General features: G+C 42.8%; 1 protein-coding gene across 4 annotated transcripts in view; it reads left to right on the top strand.

Moving 5' to 3' along the window:
* Positions 1-23,194, top strand: part of LOC144818434 (transducin-like enhancer protein 4) — a 283,390-nt gene that overhangs the window by 249,404 nt on the left and 10,792 nt on the right. For all 4 annotated transcript variants that reach the window (XM_078675849.1, XM_078675852.1, XM_078675851.1 and 1 more), the window contains one exon: positions 14,561-14,708. In XM_078675849.1, coding sequence (XP_078531975.1) covers positions 14,561-14,708 — 148 coding nt within the window. The remainder of the gene's footprint in view (positions 1-14,560; positions 14,709-23,194) is intronic.

Raw genomic sequence — 23,194 nt, 5'->3', positions numbered from 1 at the left:
CACAATGCAGGCAAAGAAAAAAGAGCAAGTTTAATTCAGGGATCTTCGCTTGTCCAGTGGTGATGAAGAAAAGCATAGAGGAAAATGAGGTAGTGCAAGGGTATGAGTTCAAACTCAAGAAAGGCATTGTTGGACTAGAAAAAGCAGATGTGCTGATGAAGGCATCGAGAGAGGGAGACAAGAGGCATGTTCGGGTAACACCTCAGAAGCACAGTTTGCCCGAGACAAAGCATTCGGGCTCTGGGACCCCGAAGACACCCTCCACACCAAAATCTTCGACGGTCGAAGAGAGGTAAAAAAAAAATAACCCCACTGGTCCCAAGTGAGGGCATTGTAGGAGGATGTCCTTTGTACACAGGTTCGACGCTGAGAGGCAATCGAGCCCATGAGATGGAGAAGGAATTGAAGCAAGACTCAGACTGTGAAAAGAAAGGTAGTATACACCCTATACACAGGACAAAGAGCACTTGAGGATGAAAGAAAAACGGATGCTCCAAGGTCGAATTGACAGCAATCATCCAGACAAGGATGGATTTTAATGAATCTCTGAAAGAATTTCAAATCCATTCAAGACTGGTCGAGGACAGACACGTCTAGTTACAGCCACCGGTAACACCTGAACCCCAGGAGGAAGAGAAGGAAGTCTTGGAGGAAGAAGTTATGTTTGAGCAGGTGTTTTTTCCCCACCTTAGTAGCACTGGGAGAGAATGGCAAGACATCAAAGCAATCAACAGAGGAGGGCATCTAATCCTACCCTTCGTGGCCTTCACTCCGAGACATCGTAATGCACTGCAGCCTCGTAAAAAGAGCTGCAGACAAGTATGAGGTGTAGCTAGAGGAAGACCAATTACAAGTTTGTTTCCTCTTCAAAATTCTCTTGCCATAGCAAAGATAGTCAGTACCTTCCTATGCTCCCAAGCATCCTTGATTAGGGTTTGTAGGTTTTTATGAAATCGGAATTTTGTAAAGGAGTACCTCCAAGGATGGAGAAAAAAATAAACACTCTTTAAAAGAACCCTGTACATAAAAGACAGTGTAGTAGAGAACTCCTTAATAGTGACCAGTGCCAGAAAAAGAGCGTGTCCCAACCACAATGGGTCCTCCACTGGAAAACGAAGGAATGGAGTGGAACGCAAGGCAGGAAGAGTGGCTTCCACACAATTGAAATAGCCAGTTCTAATGCTCCCCTCAGTCAATATGTCCAACAACAGTGGGAGGAATGTGGGGAGTTGATGCACTTCCCCAAACATTACAGGAAAAGACCAAACACCGCTATAGAATAGTGCAAAGCTATTTCCAAAATCACACTTAATGCTGTGGTTTCTGAAGACATAGGTAGAAGACCACTGTGTACTAGCACTACCCTTAAGAGACATGCTTGGTTTTGAGTCTCCGGTATTAAGCACATGGTACAGTCGAACTTTATAAACACTCCCTTCACGGGCGAACGTTTGTTTGGCGCTGTAATGGATGACTCCCATCAACCGATAAATAAGGTTAACAACCCTGGAAATGCCTGAAGTTCCAGGGCCTCATGAAAAAGGGGTTGCAATTGTTGCAATGGGAAGGTGGTCAGGCAGAGAAGGTCTTCAAATCGCTACCCCACAGACCTCATTCTAACATGCCGGTGTTCAACAATCGGTACAAAAGAGGGTGGTGATGGACGGAGCATCTGAACCAATCAAACACTCACACCCAGTCAAAAGATCTGGGTTTGATCCATCACCGTTCTTTAGCCCACTCTGCCACCCCAGTTCAGACATGGCTATATGCAAATCAGTCTGACCCTGTGCCTCATGGGAACAGTCCAGCCCGAACTGCCAAGCCATGCCTTCCCTGGACCGGAAACAAGCTTCCGAGGACCGGTTTCTGGCATTACAGCCGTCTTCAGCCCGGCTTGCTTGAATCCAGTGGCAAAGTGAGCAAGGGACTCACGTCTGAGCATACCCTGCCACACTTATGGCGGCCAAAAGCGGTACAAAAGGGGGAGGTGATGGACGGAGCATCTGAACCAGTCAAACACTCACACCCAGTCAAAAGACCTTTCCCATGAGGCACAGCGGCAGAGCTGATTTGCATATAGCCAGTGTCTAACCCAGGGTGGTGTGGAGTGCAAAAAAACGATGGATTTAGGCCCAGATCCTTGTACTGGGGTGAATGTATGACATTGTTCTACATTCTGTCCATCAACTGTGTTTTTTGCAATTGTCACCCCGAGTGGGCTGGGTATGCTCAGACGTGAGTCCCAGGCTCTCTACACCACTGGAGTCAAGCTATCCAGGCTGATGAAGGCTGATAGCCAGAAACCGGTCCTTGGATGCTTGATTCCGGTCTGGGAAAGACATGGCTTGGTAGTTCGGACTGGACTGTTCCCATGAGGCACAGGGTCAGAGCTGATTTGCATATAGCCAGTGTCTAACCCAGGGTGGTGTGGAGTGCAAAAAAACGATGGATTTAGGCCCAGATCCTTGTACTGGGGTGAATGTATGACATTGTTCTACATTCTGTCCATCAACTGGGTTTTTTGCGGTGTTCAACAATCAGCAGACTTGCAGTGCCAGTTCGCCTCAACATCTCATCAGCCCGTTTGAAGCTGAGCGAGAGGAAGGAACCAGCCCCCAAATTGATGGGCTGATTGAGGAAATGACTTCAGAGAGAGAGAGCCCTGCCACATGATACCAGTGGGGGGGGGGGGGAATAGATTTCTCCTAGGAATAGAGGCTAGTCAACTGTAACCAAAGCTTTTTCAAAATCTTAAAAAAAAAAAAAAAGAAGAAAAAAAAGTGTGTTCCAGAGCAAGAAAGAGCAAAATTGCTTGCAACCGGAGGTTGGACAACTCCTTCTAAAGCAAGTGATGACAAGTTAACACAGGAGTAGAACAACCAGGGATCTCCCATTATATTTCCTGGTACCCAAACTAGATCACTGACGCGATTCTGGCTCTCCAGTTAATCAGATTCATAAAGGCCCAGAAGTTGAAGATGATTACATTTTATCATGTCATTCCTTTTCCAGTGGAATACCCCGTCAATAGACTGGGCAGGGAAATTTGCATATGCTTTTCCTCAATTAACATTGATATTGCTGATTTCTAACAAGTGCAAGCAGCCACCTATGTTGCCAATCTTAACACTGCAATGAGCAAGACCGACATGGTTTCCCAGACCAGATGGAAGTTTTGCAGGTAAAAATAATGGTGTTACTTGCATCGCAAGGCCAGCTGTCTAGGCAAAGGGAACAGATCTATCACTCATAACCAACCAGCACCAATCTATCATTCTAGCTCCTGATGATTTGGAATGTGGATATCTGGGACTCCCAAGGAAAAACATCGACATCTTGAGGGACGCCAGAAGATCAAGCAAATGCTCTATTGCAAGGTAGAATAGCCTTGGCCACTGGTGCAACAAAAAATGTCTTGTGGACAGTAGAACATAGGCAGTACAGTCATTAGATTCCGAACATACCTGCCAGACAAACAACTCACCTTCACTTTGGTCAAAGTCTGCTTGTGGGCCATGGTAGCATATATAGGGGACAAGTAGGTAGAAGTTTCTTCAGGTTGCCAGTTGTCAAAAGATTCATAGAAGGAGCCAAAAAGATAGCAACACCCAGATCAGCCCCCACACACCTGTGGAATCTAAACTTGGTGCTCACACAACTAATGAAGGAACCCTTCGAACTACTGCATAAAGCAGGACAAAAATTTGCAACTCTAAGAACGGCATTCCTAATAGCAATTACGTCATTGTAGAGGGTAAGCGAACTACAGTGGAGAAGTGTGGCTCAGGGGTTAGAGGCAGCAGACCCGGAAGCTGAGATCGATCCTGGACCAGGGTTCAATTCCCCGCCTCGCTGGGTCTTGGGCTAAAAAATTCCATGGACTCGATAATTCTCGTTCCGGTGCCTACTCGACTCACGGGTTCACACTCTGCGACTCTGGGCAATAGCTTGCTTAATCTCCACTACGGCCCCTCGCGGCGGGATGCCTGGCTTTCACCTTGTGGATACCCTGCTGGGGTTATCTCACAGGGGAATACCAGGACGGGTTCCCAAGGCAATCGCCTTGATGCCTACGGGTGATACGTGCGCTATATAAATCGCAATACATTTACATACATTTACATTTACAAGTACTTACAAATGAGAACCCAACTTGCAATTCTACATAGACACATTAGTCATGCAAACTAACCCATATTTCCTGCCCAAGTTCATAATCATACTTCCATGTGAACAAAACCATCCAGCTGTCAGGGTTTATCCAGCAGCCAAAGACCTATATAGAAAGACTCCTCCATGTGGTAGATGTCCGTATAGCAATCATGTACTACCTGGACAAGACTAAACAAATCATGAAATTCTTTGCTTCCTTTCCACCTGCAAGCATTGGGTCACCAGTGACAACAGGAACTGCTGTGCAATAGATTGTCCAAATAATCAGGACTCGTTATAGGAGAGCTGGAATACAGCTAAAAGAAAAAGCCTAGAGACAACTCAACAAGGAAAATGGGGGCCGGGGGATCTTTCCTAGCAAATATTTCATTTCGATCTTTCCTAGCAAATATTTAATTTCGATTAACTACATATGCATTGCAACCACTTGGTTAGCCATACACACCTTTGCAAAACACTATTGTGTTGACATTCAAATCAACAGAGAAGCACAAGTGGTTATTGGAGCAGGATATAGACTGATTTGCATATAGCTGGGTCAAAATTGAAGTGGCCTGGTGGGCGACAAACAATGGATTTTGAATGTAACTCAAGCAATTGCCAGTGACAGATTAATTCCTGCATTCCGTCCACCACCTTGTTCTTGTTGCAGTTGACAAAATATATAAAAGCATGTAATGTAATGTAAAATTTTATTTATATCGCGCGGCAATCGCTCCAAAGGAGCATCTAGGCGCTACCTCCAGAAAAATACCAGATGACAGAGTGACTCAGAGTAGACCTAAAACAAAAGCAAGCATCAAACTAGAGTTCTGGCCATGCTATCTTGCAGTTTGAATATCCAGGTTTTTAATTCTTTGCGGAACTCTGTTTCTTTACCCAGAGTTCTCAGGGCAGGAGGCAGAGTATTCCAAGCCTTTGCACCCAGTATCTGTTTGCGCGCTCAAACTCTTTTCAAACCAACCTCCGAAGAGAGGATACAGTTACAAAATCAGTGCATGAAGGTGAATCTAGAAATGGTTCATGCTGCAAAACGAAATGGTTGCTTACCTGTAGAAGTAGTTTTGCAGCTTGCAGAATTTTCTGGCTTTAATAGCAAGCCCCCCACCACCCGAGAAATAAGGTGCCTTACAAACAAACTACGGAGGGGTTGAATCAGTTTCCCAGACTTTGGGTCACAACGCTTCGGTGGGTCGTGAGATGATTTTTGGTGGGTTGAAAAAATTCTATCAATAAATGAAGATGCCTTTAAATTATGTTTATCGTGTCACATTTGCAGTGTTTAAACAACAGAGGTCAAATCTCAGGCTTCATCTTCTGACTAGTGGCTGCTTGGTCTGTTAGTATGGGTTTTGTGTTTACTTTTCTTTCTCTGCAGAGTGAGGTGAATTTTTAAGTGAATTATGTGACAATCTTAGGATGTTGTTTTTGGCAACACACAACAAAATGCAAATACCTGTAAATTTACTTTATGCGTTCAGCAGTTAGGAAATCTAAAATAAAGTACATTTGTGTAATTCTGAGGTATGCCTGACAAATATTTTAATAGGATCAAAATAGATAAAGCCACTTTAATTTGGTGATGTTCTAAACGATAAATTTTTACAGAAACCCCATTTCCACACATAATCATTTGAGTGTTGTTTGCTATATAGTTTTATCAGTAATACTGTGTTTTTGCAAAGTTAGTGACCATTTAGGTTAGTACCTACCCTTCCCACTTATTATGTGTAACCCCACTCTCTTGCTGGCATTCCCGGCTTTGTAAAGCGCTCTGATATCTGCAAAGATCTTGTTCGCGCTATATAAAACTTTCAAAATAAATAAATAAAGTTCAGTTGAAAACGTACAGTCTGTAAATGACAGTGAGCAACCACACAAAGATCTAGTTACATTAAAAAATCACCCCTCTTCATGTCCATTAAAGGTAGGTGGGTCGCAAAAGCTTGTCATTCTAAAAAGTGGGTTGTGGCTCTAAAAAGTTTGTTAACCACTGGGTTTAATTGTTCACACAGTACACATAATGGCACAGAAAGAAAAACCCTTGGATGAACAGAAGCTCACCAAGGGGAAAAATCTGAAGATGCCAACCACACACAGGGGCTTACGGGTCACACATCTTGATGTCACAAGGCGACGACCATACCATGAAATGGAGGTCGCCAACACCTACAAGAAACAAGCATTTGCAATGCAATCAGTCTCGACTTTGGGAACTTAAAAGTATTTAGCTATGCAGCACAATATTGTGGGCACAGCAACATTTGCTGTTCTACTGTGCACAAAGTAGTAAAAGGGTACAGTGTCACAGGCTGTCACTAGGTGTCCATTAGAACATTTATTGGTGACATAAGGTTCTGCACCCTGCAACATTGTTAGAGAAAGGTTATGGCGCAGCGGTGAAAGCTGCCGTCTGGGGAGCTGGGGATACGCATTTGGGTCTGGTGTTGACTCAACATCCTGTGATTATCGGCTGCTCCTTTAATTTCCCACAAGTGCCTGGATAGCTGCTCTATATAAATGAAAGCTATGAATTTTAAATAACACTAAGAAATCAATGCAGCGATCTCTGAGGTGGGGGTGGGCAAGCATTGTTGAGGGTGCAGTACCACAGGCTATCATTAGGTGTACCTTGGGAACTCTTGTGGTCATATAAGGTCCTGCAACATGCATAGGGAAAGGATATGGCGCAGCGGTGAGAGCTGCCAACTGGGGAGCTGGGGATCAGTGTTTGTATCTGGTGACTGCTCAACATCCTGTTACTATGGGCTGATCCTTTAATTTCCCTGAGTGCTGGGATAGCTGCGCTATATAAATGAAAGCTACTAATTTACAATAACTATAAGAAATGAATGCAGTAATCTCGGAGGTGAGGGCGAGCAAGCATTGTTGTGCGAGGGGGTGGGGAAGATAGCAAACAGATTAAATGAGGGCACTGCACTGCAGATCCTACAAAAATTAGTGGAACTTAAAAACAAGCAAAATTGGCAGTGGCCTCGGAGGGGTGATAGGGTCCTACAAGCAGGGTTGCGAGAGGGGTGAGGGGGAGGCATAGGAAGATTAAGTGACGCCAAGCAAACAAAGCGGACCAAAGTTTCATTGCACAAGTAAACAGAACACTTAACAAGCAAAGAAGAAGGACAACCAAAAAGAGTGCTCTCAAAGCATAAATAACCTGAAGAGTAAGATCGAATGTAACATGGGAAGTCCTTATTCCAAAAGGAGGGACTACTAAGTGTATTCACCAATGAAAAGCCAGCATTTCTAAAGGACTCAGAGTGGACCCAATGAAAAAGATGGGTGTTTGTTGAAGCCCATATCCTAGATACAGCATGTCTCTGAGAGACCGTTAATGCGCTGCTTAGGCAAAACCTAAAAAAGACTCGAAAGAGGAAAAACTCGGATCCAACCACTAGATGGTGGAATAATGCACAGCATGTGAATCCTGAAAGTTCTTTGAGCTGCAGAACTACTCCTACAGAGAAGTAACCATTTAGTTTGTGATTATAGGGCCCCCTTCTCTCACTGTGTGACACTTACAACTGTTGCAATGCCCTTATTTCTTTACTTTTCTCTTTACATTCTCATGAAGAGTCTGGGCCCTTGACTGTAAGTTCCTTATTCTGATGGTCTTCTTGTTCTGAGCTTCCAATTGAAGAACCTATTTTTCTTAATTTCTTACTTTGTCCCCTAACCTCTCTCTTGGGGCTTGCTTTATTCTATAATCCTGAAGATGATCCTACATCCTTTCATGGGTCACAATGCCGTTTACTTGTAGCTCATTTTTAACCATCAAGTTGAAGCAAACCTCCAAATTCATTAAATAATTTTCGATTAGTCATGTGGGCGTAATAGAGCTATGCTTTATATACTTAAATTTTCATTAGTGTGAGCACCGAGCACGTGTTTTCATGCACTATTACATCATTTATTACTGTTTCTGTTTTAAAATGTTAAAACTTAAAAAAAATATTTTGTATTTGCAGCTTGTCCTATTCTGTTCCTACTAGCTTCTCGAACCTAACCTAATAATTTTTAATTTATTTTAATTCATTGTTGCTATATATTTCTCCTTTACTTATTGGCCATACAGGAACCGCTGTGTGACTTTAGTAATGATTTACTCCAGGTTCCTGTTTTATCTGGGGTTTACGCTTGTGCCTAGTAAATAGTCCTTTTCTCTAGACCTAAACAATGAATTAAAGTAAATGATTTCTCAAGGTATAAGCAATACCAGCAAAATAAATTATCGCTACACGCAAAGAAATTAAAGTGCAATTGGAAAACCGCAAATGCCAAAATGCACTGGAACCACATGAGACCAACCCCTGAGAAATATTTTGGGAAGAGGCTTGGCTTTCGCCACATTTCTTTGTTGTTTTAACACAAATTAGACCCCTACTGCTAGAATAAAGGTTAATGATAATTATACTCCTTTGTTTGATTTACGAGGGACGCGGCAGGGATGCCCCATATCCCCTTTATTATTTGCTATCTATATGGACACTTTAAGTTGTTTATTTTTGGTTAATGGTAGAATCCTCCCTGTGGTCAGTCAAGGGATTGAAACAAAAGTCCTTGCATATGCGGACAACGTGGCCATAGTGTCCTCAGATCCGAAAGGTGCGCTGGAAGTGGTTGTGTCGTTAGCATCAGAGTTTGGTATACTCTTTGGCTATGCACTTAATGAATCTAAGACCCAAATAATCTCGAACCATTTAATCAACTTTGAGGATCCTCGTGTTACTGACTGGGCTGTATACCTTGGGATACGGATTTCCGCAGATCTTGGAACATTAGTGGCTAAAAATATAGAACCAGTTAATAGAAAGGCTGGATTTAGACAGGTTGAACAATCTTCACTTATTGTTGGTGGGGCGCTGCAATGTTATTAAAATGATCTTTTTGCCAAGATTTCTATATTTATTTAGAGTGATTCCTTTGGAGTTTCAGAAATTTTGGTTCATCACGTTAGGAAGTTTATTTCATAGGTTTCTGTGGGCACATGTTAAAACATGGCGGGCATCACGGTTTATGTCTTTGCCGCAGGAGGGGGGGGGGGGGGGGTTCGGTCCCTGACCTCAAAAGTTATTACTGGGCTGCCGCTCTACAATACATGGGGATACTTGCAGGGGAATGTTTGAAGTCTATAAATTGCTACTGGGGAAAAGTGCGGGGAGGTGTTTTTTTTTATTCTCGGAGCCCAGTTACTACAACAAAACTAAGTTTAAGGCCCTGATTGCTGCTTCTAAGATCTGGGGGGCTGTAAAGAAGAAAATTGGTCTGGGCAGAGTCAATCATTATACGGTGTTATATAAAAACCCCGCACTGCCAGAAATATTCTCAGATGATAGGATGGCAGGATGGGAAGCCAAGGGTGTCCATAGGCTGGGGATCTATATCGAATTAATGATTTTCGTCAATTTAGCGATATACAGATGGAATTTTCATTGGAGAATCGTAATTTTTTTAAGTACCTACAGATTTGTAGTTTTTTTGGTAAAAAACCGGGGGGGGGGAATTGCGGGTTTGAAAGTAATGTTATTGTTGATATGCAAGGAAGGAATAAGGGGGGTATTAACCTGATATATGCAGAGCTAATCAGGTTAAAGCAAGATGATTTAATTAAACAGGAGGCCAAGTGGGCTGAGCAAGTGGGAACCGCTCCAGGTGCACTTCTAAGGTCTCTAGAGATGGGTAAGTCGATTCTATGCTCCGCTGTGCTTCAGGCACAGCATTACAGAACTGTGTTTTCACTGTATTACATGCCGGCTAGAATTGCTCAGTGGGGCGGTTCATCAGGGATAACCTGCCCAAGGTGTGGTGGGGTGGATGCAGATCTGGTTCATATGTTTGCATCTTGTCCCCACTTGCAAGAGCTACTGAAACAAATTGAGGAATTTTTAGATCGGGCACTTGTGCTGGAAATTAAGTTAACCCATGAATTAATTCTTTTAGGAGTTAGTAGTTTGGCCTATGTGGAGAACATATATCGGTTTTTATTTGTCGCTATGGCTGTTTTAAGGATCAAAATTGCTTCTGCCTGGCTAGATCCCCTTCCACCCACATTTCAGCAATGGCTGGCTCGCCTACTCTCTACATATACAATAGAGGGCAATTTATGACAGAAAGGGTAGGAAATCGAAATTATTGGGACAGCACATCTGGGCTCCTTTATTAAAATGGAAAGAAAAAGAATGATTATTGCAGTTTGGGGAAGAAGTTAAGGGTGATGATATTCTGTTTAAATGCCGCTTCAATTGTTTTCTCTTTTCCTTTTCTCTTCTTTGCTTGGTTTCCTGCTTTTCTTATGTTTAAAATATAATTATGTGTGTTATGGAGTAGCATGAAGATCGCTGATCATGAGTAAGATGTGGCGCTTTTTCTTTTTGTCAGGTGTACAAATATGCTCAGATGCTTGCTGGGGGGGGGGCAATTTTTTTTTCTTTCGAAAAACTTAAAGATATTTAAAAAATAAAATATATATATATATATCACAAATTGGTATTGATATAACTGTTTAATCTCTAGCAATAGGTTTGTTTTTGTTTACCTGTATGCGTTTTGTGGCTTTAGCTCTTCAGTTGGGTCTGCTGTGTGTGCATCCAAATGTGTTTACTCAATAAAACCACCACCACCAATTTTTCACTTCCATGAAAGAAGATTGTTTACGCCTCAAGCATAAAATGTCAAACTAAATGGCGTGTAGCTGCCCATGTGGAGCTGACTATATCAATTACTTTCATGTGCATTGTTTTGAAACGGTGTTCTTCAAACGTCCTGAAAAACTGTTATGATTGCTTCCTCCTGCACAATCCACTGATGGGCGATCTAAGCCTGTGAGTATTTTCCGATTTTTTGGCTGAGGAATTAGTGGTAACTGAAGGAGTCTGGCTTCTTTAGAATAAAAGGCACAGCAGTAAGTGTCTGGGCACCTCCAGAAAATGAATCAAATGTGTATTGCTCAATTGTAGGGAGGTGCAGTAATTCATTATTTGTGTCTTGCTGGACTCGGATGCTCTCATATTTCCACTAAGCCTCCCCACCCAAAAAGGCAAAGCTCAAGTTCTCTTGGTTTGTCCACAAAGGTGTGCTACATATGAACACCTTCATTAAATGGTCATAAAGCAAGTAGTCTTTGTTCCTCCCTCCTCCACTTTGTAGAATTTACTAGCGTTGTCTAGCAAATGTGCAAGGCGGATGTGTGGGAGCATGTACAGGTCTGTGTGGGCCTGCCCAGGCATGGAAAACATTGCAAATTAGTAGTGTGAATGAATAAGGGCACATCGCGATACTGCTCCTCCTGTAAGTGCTTTATATTTGACTCATTATTAATTATGTTTCTCGCTTTTCAAAAGCTTCTATGCTTCTCAATCAAGGAAATAATGTAATGTTGAGAACATAGAGTAAGTAGTCAAAGTTGACAACTTAACATGGGATGAGATATTCTATAGGCAGAAGGACTTAGTCTGTGGATTAGATGTAAGAGGCAATGTCTGACCAATAAAGATTCTCACATTACTTCCCTCTTCTTTCTTTTGAGAGTGCTCTTCGCCTGCTTTCTCAGTCAGTACAGGTTGCTCCATGGAAGTTACGCAAAACCTTTTTTCCCTTACTGATATTCATTTGTATTGTACGTTGCTTTATCTGTCCAGATTTTGTCCTTCATGATTTAGATTTTCTGTGTGCACCTCTTAGACGCCACTGTACACCTTTCTGTTCTGGATCACATCTGAAACTTGTGAAAAGAGGTGGCAGAACAATTCTAGAAAGTGTGAATTCTTAATATCAAAATTACACTCAAAGTGGTGGATCTTATCCTTGCAATCCAGCATCTTTCTACAGTTTTAAAACTTATTGATCAAAGGTAGCTCCTCTGTGGCAGAGTTCTTTCCAGCACTGCCTCCCTACAGCGTTCAGATTCTCAGTGCCATAATCTGTGCACTCCTTCTTTTAAGTTCCAACTCTTTTGGATAGTGCTTCATTTATGAAATGTACTCTTGAAGCACAAGTTCTTCAAATTTGCAGCAACATGGCTTTTTTGCTGCCCAATATCGTACTGTGTGCCTTTGAATATCCACAAGAATCCCTCAGTTACCACTGGAGACCTTCTTAACAGGATGTGCATTGACCATTTCAGAGATAGTACTTGTTCTAAGCAAGCATTACTGGTGTAATGTGCGAGTATCTCAACGAAGCCTGGGGTTCCAATTTAGCATTATAAGGCACATAATATTTGATTTCTAGCCTTTTTCTCCATCTAACTTTTGTTGTAGTATATTTCATAAGAACTATAAAGTATGTATATATAACTTTTTTCACATTTAATTTTGTGTTTTAAGAACCCATTACTATACAAACGTAACATTAGTGCATTGCACTGGGATTGGACAAAGAGAGGAAAGCAAAAGTGGGACGACACATGCATGGAGGGCTTACAATGGCACAGGGGTGAACACTTCACGAGGGAATGACATACAGGACACCTAAATATTTCTGGCAGGGGTTCCACAAGGTGTCAGTTAGGTGGCAAGTATGTCTTCAGGATCTGTGGTGTCCTGTTCAAAGAGCCAGACATTCTGTGAAAACCAGTCTTCCTTACTAAATCAGGAAAAACTCATGGCATTCCTCAGCCCCCAGTCTGAGTCCTAATATAAGTCTTGAATGGCTTCCAGGTCTTTTCAAATTTGGTCAATTTATCTGCCAATAATGCAGTACATTTTTCCATGTTGTATACGTGCCAGACCATGGAACATTACAGCCCGGTGTGGGCGGGACGGTCTACTTCCAGCAATGGCATTAGGTTAATCTACCTGCTAAGAGAACTTGTGTGATTAGTTGCCCCATAGGAGAATGAATAGGGTACACCCTATCTTCCCCCACATGGCCCAACAGGAGCACTATAGGATTGTACAGGAGAATCTTGTTAGATTGAGCCTGTGGACAGGACCACCAAATGTGGGCTAGGGGGTCACTCCGCTGCTAGTCTCTTCAGCACATATCAGTGGTTCCGAAAATAGCTTTGAGTCTAACCAGAGTCAGATACCACCTAGTGAACACCTTGAATACACTCTCCCTGTATTTGGTGAAAATGAAAGCAATCGACACCTTTTGCTACATAGCCTTCCACACTTCATCTATATCCCTCGCCAGTTGCCCCTCCCATTTGTCATATATTTGTGACTCATTGGCTCTGTGTCCAAAATAGCGAAGCCAATGCGTTTCACCTTGCAAAGGCTTCATCAGAGCAAGAGATCTGAACCACTGGGAAACACAAGAATCTTCTTAGCGCAAGATAAAAGGTGTTGTAGGCTGTAGTTAATATTGAATCATATGCCATTTTCAGACTACAACACCTTTAATCTTGCGTTAAGAAGATTCTTCTGTTTCCCAGTGGTTCAGAATTCTTGCCCTGATAAAGCCTTTGTAAGGTGAAACTCGATGAGTGTGCTACTTTAGAAATTCATAATCCATTTTTTTTTTAAATCAATAATCAAGACCCACGAGCATCTGTTTAATGTTAAATGTGATCTTCTTTAACTGTTTCTGTTGCATCTCTGTTTTTGGTATAAATGTAATAACTTAGCTTCTAGTCTGGATTTATTCACCAGGCTGCAGGATGCAGTCAAAGTTGTTCAACAGCAGAGTATCTTTTGGTTTAAACCAAAGTAACAACTGATTTTAAACAATCCTATGAGATGTAAAATTATTCTTTGTATACAGTGTGTTCTAGGATGCGTGTTATCGAGCAATAACCTCTTCGGTGCTCAAGACGGCCCCCGGCCGTCCGACGAACACGGTGGGCGTGTGCTAAGGGCAGCCGGGGGCCGTCTGAATCCCACCCACCTATTAGTCCTCCCGCACAGCGGGAGAATTCACGCAGCGCCAAAGGGGTTAAAGTGACAACAGTTGGAGTAAACGTACAAGTGTGAATATGCTCTTGCATGGTGTATTATGTAACGACTCAAAACACCATGTGAAATCCAACTTCTTGCTTCACATTTATCTTTGAGCAACTCCACCTGCTCTCCATCTATTCTGATCTACTGCTGTTAGTCTCCTCGTCGGCACTGCTGGTTTTAATCTCCTAAAAGTGTCCTGTAGTGAAAGTGGCTTAATTAGTAGCCTCCCTTTTCAGTTGCTAAATAAATAATATAGGAGGAATACCTTGGAGTGTTTGATTTCTGACTCTTTCACTGTTCCCTAGTTACAGAAATTGATTCTTACTGTCAGTATTACTTGCTAAAAGGAGTTAAATAGGAAACGGGCATAGTAAGAAGCAGTACAGATGTGCGACTGTTATAGGTTCAGTTAATGCTTCTGTAATGCTGACACACCAATATGTTTTGAGTTAATGCTCACTCTGCTTCTTGTTGATATTTAGGCAATTTCAAGGCCACACGGATGGAGCCAGCTGTATTGACATTTCAAACGATGGCACCAAGCTGTGGACGGGAGGCCTGGACAACACGGTGAGATCCTGGGACCTGAGGGAAGGACGCCAGCTCCAGCAGCATGACTTCACGTCACAGGTACATCACTTTGTAGTATGGGCATCATTTTGATTGTTTAGTTGTTTACGTGACGCAGGTGAAAGCATGCTGTGAAAAATTAGATGTGGCAATATCTTGAGCACATCTGATCCAGTTGTGTCTGCCTGTGCATTTTTCTTGACTACTTTTTAGTAACATGAAAACTACAGTGGGAGATTTCTGACTAATAGTCAACACAAGTAAAAGAATATTTTGTGCATTTTTGCCATTGCTTGGCTGTTTTCATACTCAAATGCGAAAGTACCAAAACAGGTTTATATATGCCATCCTGCGCAGTCGACCATCTTATACTGGAGTGAGTTATCCAGGCTTTGGGCAGAATTTATGTCTTTACAGTTTCTTAATATGGGTCCATTTTGTTGATAAAAAAATTCATTGTATCAATACGCACAGGGCCAAATCAATCATAGATTCGTATGTTAGTACCATATTTAAACCACTGCCTGCAATTAGCCTCAACGCTAACATTTAGTCAAACAATGTATTTTATCTGTCTGCAAAGAGGTGTGTATGTTGCTATTCTTAACAAAAGGATGGTCTAGTGTTCTTAATACAGAATTCTTGTTTGCTAAATCGATGACCTATTACATGGTCTCCTTGCAGCCTTCCTGCAGATGGCAGCAACTACAAATGGAATAGATATGTGTTTGCTTGTTCTATTTTATCTGCAAGATTTGGTCTTGATAGCAGATAAGGCAAATATAATATCTTCAGCTATAGGAATTAATTTTAACCTACCAGCAATGCTTTCAGCACTCATCTAGGATCCCATATATTACATTCAGAGTCATCCTGTGCAGATGTGGGAGTTGGTGTGAAAGGAAAATATCTTATTTACTCCTCATCACAGTGAAGTGTAGCCATGGAGTACCCAACAGCTGAAATACAAGGTGTGCAACCTTGCACAATCCAAAGAATTGAATTAGGAGTAGCCAGTTAGCAATTTCTTCATTATCATTTTGTTGCTGCAACTCCGTGGTTTACTTTGAAACACCTATGTTTTTAAATTTTGACTCTTGACCTGATTAAAGACTTCCATTTTGACTTTTAATACGTTTAGCTTAATTGTTGAGGCTGTTACCAATGTCTGATTGCAGTCTTTGATGACATGTTGCATCTTAAAGTTCTCAATCAAGATTGTTTTTGTTTGTTTATTTGGTGTTCGTTTGTTGGGCGATCATTGAGTCAAAAAGGCATGACATGTCACTTAGAACCCACACGGTTAGCAACACCTAGTATGATGATATCCATTTAAGTGGTTAACACTTTGCAAGGGCTGTTGTTTTCTTGTTTTTTTCTTTTGAGAGAGTTATGGTTTGTAGCGTGAATCTCTTCTGGATTCACATGAAGTGCATTATTAAGTTATCCAGTGGGTGGGTCCGGAATACTTTTCTTCTCAGTCCTTTTTGCATATAGAGCATCACCTAAACTGTGTAAAGAGTTTTACACTGTTGCTTATATGTAGTGAAGTACTGTGGCATTGATTGCAATTCTTAATGATAATGTTCTGCACCTTATGCAGGAGTCAAACAATCGAGCAGGCTTTTGTGGTTCATTGCCCTTTCTCATTAGATTATTTAAATACTTTATAGGGTGATAGTTTCTAGTGGAAGTATATTAATTGTTATTGCAAAGGACTGCTTGTGACATGACTCTTAATTCTACACTGGTGTTTATTGCATGAGATGGTTGCAGTGCAGATGTGTTCGTGGAAAGAAGTGGATTAAGTGACATATTTTAAGGGGGTGGTTATGATTAGCGATGCTTTAACATAAAGCGCGTGCCTGTCTGAGGTTCCTCATAATGTGCATCTAAAATATCCCAAACTTTCCTTTTTAACTGTCATTACATTTGTCAACAAATGCAGCAAAAAATGCCAACTCCATGAGGAGCAAGAGGTTTTCTTCCTGACTATAGAGCTTCTACAGCCAGTCAGTAAACAGTGCTTACCTACATTTCAGGTGATACTCCAAACGTTTCAATGGGTTGTGGCATGTTGATGCCATTCTGGCCTGCTTGACGTCATGCACCTGTACAGCATTTTAATGTACTGTTTGTCCAGTTCAGAGCGGTTGCTGCTCAAATCACTGAATGCTAAGATGGGATCTTGTAGAGACCGCGCCCTGAAACCTCCCTTGTGGTTCTCATTCATGAGCCATTCTAAGGATAGTTTCAGTTCTTGTATGAATTACGGTGCAGGATCCAGATTCAGAAGCAGATCATGCTTGGACACTTAATACCTCAGGCGAAATGAAATGTGGTGACATTGATCTATTACGCGATCAAGATAATTAAAGAAGAGTTCAAACAAAGTTTTGTAAGGCTCCTCTGCGGATATAGGACTTGAAGTCCCCCAATGGATACATTTTGTAAGCTTATGGTCAGGATGTGGGATTCTTTTTCCCACACGTCTTTTGATACTTCTATTTTATTTTGTTGACAATTTAGTTTTTGTTCAGACTCTCTGCTTCAACATGTCTAATGAGTGATTAAGAAAAGAAGAGCATGTTCCTTGGTTCTAAAAGCTCACAGGGTCTACAGTTGTAAATACATTTTTTAATTAAACATGTACCAAGATGACACACGGATACCTATTTTTCTTGGACATGTTTTGTTTGTTTTCAGGCTCGGTATAATTTTATTCAAACAAAAAAAAACTCGTTTTATATTTATTTATATTTCATAATGGAAGAGGAACCTCCCTTGAGTTACCATGTTTGCACAGCTTCCCACTTGACCAAGTGACGTAAGCGCAGGTAGATAGATATATATTTCTAATTAGTGACTAATGATGCACCCAGTCACCCATCAGAACTCGATTATTATACGTTAATATAGTCTAGTTCTGATGTCACAATGCCTGCTGCTGAGGTGAAAGGCAAGTCTGGTCACAGAGCATAATTGAAATACATATATATAGATATCTATATATATTTTACCCATTGCCATACATTATAATGATATTGCAAGTTACAGAGGACTTCGTAGAGAGGAATGAGGCAGAGTTCTTTTATAAGGTTATGGAACTAAGGGGACTTGCAATATCCTTATCATGTACGCAATGGTTCTATATCCCATATAATGGATGGCCACACCATCACCTTTCCCACAAACAACTTAAAACATTGGTGAATACCTCTTTCATATGAAAGAGCGAGCATGTTTGCAAACATGAAGAATAAAAATAAAACCTCTAGTGCAAAGTAAACACATCAAATACCTGCTAGATATTTGTTGCAAACAGATTAGAAAAAGTTCAATATAAGTCAGTGTAAAAAATAAAGCTGCAGTAGCTCGGAATATGAAGAAACATGCAGAAAGATTTTAGTTTTTTCCTCTATCTAAGGAATGCAAAAAAGGAACCTGTTCTCTCCTACTTGTCATTGTAAGCTATTAAAATAGAGCAGAAGAAAGAAAAGAAACGTTCTGTTTTTGTTGCTTTAAATATATATATATATATATATATATATATATATATATATATTGATATATTGGTCATTGTAGCTGTGTTCCAATCATGTGATCTGCCAAAGCCAACCATAACAAAAACATTTGCACTAATGGCACTCAGTGAGTGAGCAAGGCAGTAATACTGACGAAACACGTTAAAACAGTGCTAACAGAGTAAATTTAAGTGCGATTTTAAATCCTACCTGCTGTGTTGGTGTCACAATAACTGGAAATCACAGAGTATGTGTGTGTATATATTTATACATATACTCCTTTCCATACATTATAAGGTTTTTTCAAGTAACTGAAGTTCATAACAATACAGAGCAACGAGGCCTAAGGGCGAGTTCCTTTATAAAGTTATTGAAATCTGAGGTGACTTGCAATATCCTTATCATGTATGCCAAGGGGCACTTAATCACATATAATATAGGATCACATCATTATCTTTCCCACATCATCACCTTTCACACAAACCACTTAAAACATGGCCTTATAACTCCGATGTGCTATATGAATAAATATTTCTTTTTTTGGGGGGGGGGGGGGGCAGAGATATAAGGTCATGGAACTAGTAGTTTCAGTTTTATATAAACAAGCAGATCAGACCCACATATAATATGTATTTCCGATGGATACATCTGCCTGTGGGCCTTTTGAATTACCCCTTGTGCAGCAATCAACAAACTTTTTTCATAGCTCTCCCACATTGACGAGGACGTCACAATGGAACGGCTCCACTCGCGACTCAGTGGGATGTCATCAGAGCCATAAGAACACCTCGTTGGCATGCTGACGTCCGTAGCTTTTTATTCCGCGCTGTCGATGCGTAACGTTTTTTTAGGACTCTCCATTTCTTAGTAATTTAACATTGTTACAGTTGTGTGCAATTGTAGCAGTGCAGTGGCTGCTCAGAAAATGTCTGGATTTAAAACCTGCATAGAATGCAGGGGTCATATGTCTATCACGGACCCCCATTATGATTTGTGTTTGGTGCCTGTCGTCTGACCATGACGTTGAGGGATGTTCTTCGTGTCAGCATATGAATCCGAAGGCCCTCTAGGAGAGTGAAGCTAAACTGTTCATGGCCAAGGCGAAGAAGCAGAAGAGGGGCAGGAGAAGGACAAGATCGAAGTCCAAGTCACCGACGCCGCACACTTTGAAGTCGTCAAGGAAGCACAAGAAGAAACGGCATCATGGCTCCAGATGTCACTCTTCTAAGGACAAGTCGCCGCAGTGGGGGTCCCCAGCTTTACAGCGTCACAGGAAAGAGGAAGACTCTCCTTCCCCTTCAGCTCAGGTGACTCCAGCTCATTCTCTAACTCCGAGGGGCTCTCCGACGCTCAGGAAAGCAATGCTTCCGAGCACTTCACCCCGGCTTTGGTGTCTCCGGCACCTCAGCCAGATCCAGCCTTACAACCTTGCGCTGTTCCTGAGCAGGCGGAACCGGATCCATTCCCACCTTTTCCGGCTCCAGGTACGGCTCCTTCGCATTTCTTAAACACAACGTATGGAATATTTGCCAGGGCGGCTGATGACCCCAAATTGGCCTCTCCCGACGCCAAGGTTCTTGACGCTGATACCATCCCAGGACGGAAGTATGGATTATTCTTCAGCGACCATCCCTGAAGGGCCTCCATTGATGCCAGCTCCAAAGTCACCGGCACCGTGTCTGGCACCGCTGACACCCAAGATAAGGTGAAGAAGGGAGGCACAGAGGCTTTGGGAGGAGGAAGAATTCCAGGAGCAACAGAAAGAGGCTGAGGAAGGGGAATAGTGAATCCAATGCATGAGTTTGAAGGGCTTCAGGAAGCTACTGGGCTAGATAAGTCTCCAGAGTGGGAACTATCTTCTCCTAAGAATCTTCCTTCACAGGAGGTCTCTTCCTACCTCGCAATCATCAGGAAGGCAGCTGATCCTCTGGGTTTGCAGTTGCCCACTGCAGAGATTAAATCAAACATCCTGACAGAGGTTCTTCCTTCTTCTTCATCGGAGACAGTGCCTCTGCTCCCATTTAATGATGCGTTAACATAAGCCCATACTAGAAGTATGGCAAAAGCCTATCTCTGCCCCAGCTGTGTCCTGATCAGTGGTGTGGCAGTACAAAGTTCTGCATGGAGATCCAGGTTTTTTTATCTACACACCCTTCTTCTGAGAGCTTGGTGGTTCAGGCATCCTGCTCTTCGAAACCATCTTCTCGCTCTTTTCTGTCCACACCTGGAGATCGGGATTAAAAAAAGATGGAGCAATCGGCTAAAAGGGTATTTTCATCAGCCAGTATGGCTTTAAGTCAACAAATGCAACGTGCCTGCTGGGCCACCACATTCATGCATTGATGGATTCGGCTAAGGAGGTAATCCCTAAACTCCCAGAGAATGTCCAGGGCCACTTTGCGGAGATGTTGTTGGACACTCAATCTGTGGCCCGTCAGGTTATTCAATCTGGGATTGATACAGCTGACTCTGTTGCTAGAGTGATAAGTTCCTCAGTACAGCTAGAAGGCATGCCTGGCTGAGAGGTTCCTGTTTCTCTCTGGATGTTCACGCCACCCATTTGATGGCTCGCGACTTCTCTGAAGCAATGCGGACTCAGTGCAACAGTGCTTTAAAGACAGTAGGGCCACCGCTAGATCACTAGACCTGCAGTCTCAACCTAGGGGCTTTGGATACCGAAGATTTTGGGGCTTTGGAAAGGCTACTCTATTTTGGGCCCAGCAGCAGCAACAACAGCAGGCGAACCCACTGTATCGACCGTACAGAGGGAAAGGTAGAAGTTGCATGCGAGGCTCAGCTCGCCAACAAGTCCCCTCCTCTCCTGTTCCCCCAACTGGTTCCGCTGGGAGCCACCTCTAGATCCCCCATCTTCGAACATGTGGAAGGTCATTGTCCCATTTTCTACAAAATTGGAAATCTATCAGATCAGATCTCTGGGTTTTGGATCTCGTAGAAAATGGTTACGCCCTTTCTTTCCGGGACTTTCCCCCTCCTTTCCCTACTCATCAGGTTTGGGGTTCGGAGGACCATCTGTTGCGCCTGCAGCAGGAGGTTCCAGAGCAGGACAGTGGTCAGGGATGCTACTCCCAGTATGTCCTGATCCCTGAAAAGGACGTGCGATTGAAGGCAATCCTACCTCAGGATCTTGAATTTTTACCTCAAACAGGAGAAATTCAAGATGTTGACCCTAGCTCAGGTTCTTCAGGTACTGCAGCAGGAAGACTGGATGGTGTTGATCGATTTATAGGTTATGTATTTTCACATTCTCATCCTGAAGTCACATTGGAAGTATCTCCATTTTACGGCGGGAGCTCAACATTACCAGTTTGCGTCCTTCCGTTCGGTATTACATCTGCACCACGAGTCTTTACAAAGGTGATGGCGGTGGTAGAGGCACATCTCAGGAGGTCGGGATGCTTGTTTTCCCCTGTCCGGACAACTGGCTGCTCAAAGCAATGTCGCCAGAGATGGTGCTTTGTCATCTGCAACTGACAACACGGCTGTTGTTTAACTTGGGTTTTTCGATAGATGTACCCAAATCTCACCTGGTGCCCTCTCAGCGCAACCTGTTTATAGGGGCAGTACTGGACACTACTTCAGTTGTGATTTCCCGCCTCCTCTGAGGATTCTAGACATGAGGCTATGATTCCAATGTTTCAAGTTGGAGCGGCCAATCCTGAAGGTTCTGCGCTTGCTCGGTCTGTTTGCTTCCTGCATACTGTTGGTCAACCATGCACGCTGGCACATGAGAGCACCTGTTGATGCCTTTGCAGGCAGTGGTTTCAGCGCAACGGATATTTCAGGGAGGTGTTCAGAATTTCCAGAGAGACTGCAGCGGAGCTGTCATGGTGGAGTGGTCCAGGCAACCTGTCTCAAGGGAATCCATTTCAAACTCCTCCGGTGGCCACAGTGAGAACGGATGACTCCACTCTGGGGTGGGGAGCTCATCTGGGGGATCTGGAGGTCAAGAGCCTTTGGTCTCCAGTGGAAAGCTTGTTTCACATCAATCATCTAGAATTTCGGGCGCTACATTTGGCTCTCAAGGCCTTTCTTCCCTCTCTTCACGGTCAGTCAGTTCAGGTCCTGATGGAAAACACTACTGCAATGTGGTACATCAACAAACAGGGAGGAGTAGGGTCGTATCGTCGCTGCAGAGAGACTCTGCGACTCTGGTCCTGGGCTCAGGACCATCAGATTTGTGTAATTGCAAATTATATGGCCTGGGTGCTGAATGTGCATGCGGACATTCTCATTTGGCAATACTCAGCCGATCACAAGTGGCATCTTCATCCGGAGGTGGTCCATCACATTTTCAGGATGTGGGGGTTTCCTCGGTTGGACCTGTTTGCCAATCACAAGAACGTGCACTGCCTGTTGTTCTGCAGTCGCCAGTATCCTGTTCAGGGATCGTTGGGGGACACGTTTGTTTATTGGGGCTCTCTGCTTCTTTACACGTTCCCTCCCATACCTTTGATCCCTCTGGTTCTGAGGAAGGTTTGCCAAGACCAGGCCCAAGTCATAATGATCACTCCTGTTTGGCCAAGATACCGTGGTAGACAGATCTACTTCACCTCTCATCGCGCCCTCCGCTCCATCTCCCTTTCATGGTGTAGACCTCCTCTCATCACAGGGGCGGATTCTACACCCCCACCTCCAGAGTCTGCACCTTAATGCTTGGAGATTGAATGGGGCGACCTGAGTTCTTTCTCTCTGCCACAGGATGTGTTATATTATCAGCCAGGAGACACTCCGCCAAATCTGTTTATTCTGGTAAGTGGGCTTGGTTCGTTAAATGGTGTGGAGAGAGATCAATTTATCCTTTGCAGGCCCATTTACCTGATATTCTGAGTCTTGATCTTTCCTTGGCTCAACAGGGTTGTGCAGTAGCAACAGGCAAAGGCTACTTGTCTGCCTTTCTTTGCTTACCAGACCAACCCTCTTTGTTTAAGTCTCCCATAGTCATAACGTTCATTAAGGGTCTCACCAACAGGTTTCCTCCCAATCCATTTATCATGCCTCAGT

Source organism: Lissotriton helveticus, chromosome 2_1 (assembly GCF_964261635.1).
Source record: "Lissotriton helveticus chromosome 2_1, aLisHel1.1, whole genome shotgun sequence".
NCBI classification, from domain to species: Eukaryota; Metazoa; Chordata; class Amphibia; order Caudata; family Salamandridae; genus Lissotriton; species Lissotriton helveticus.
This window is presented reverse-complemented; position numbering and strand designations above follow the sequence as displayed.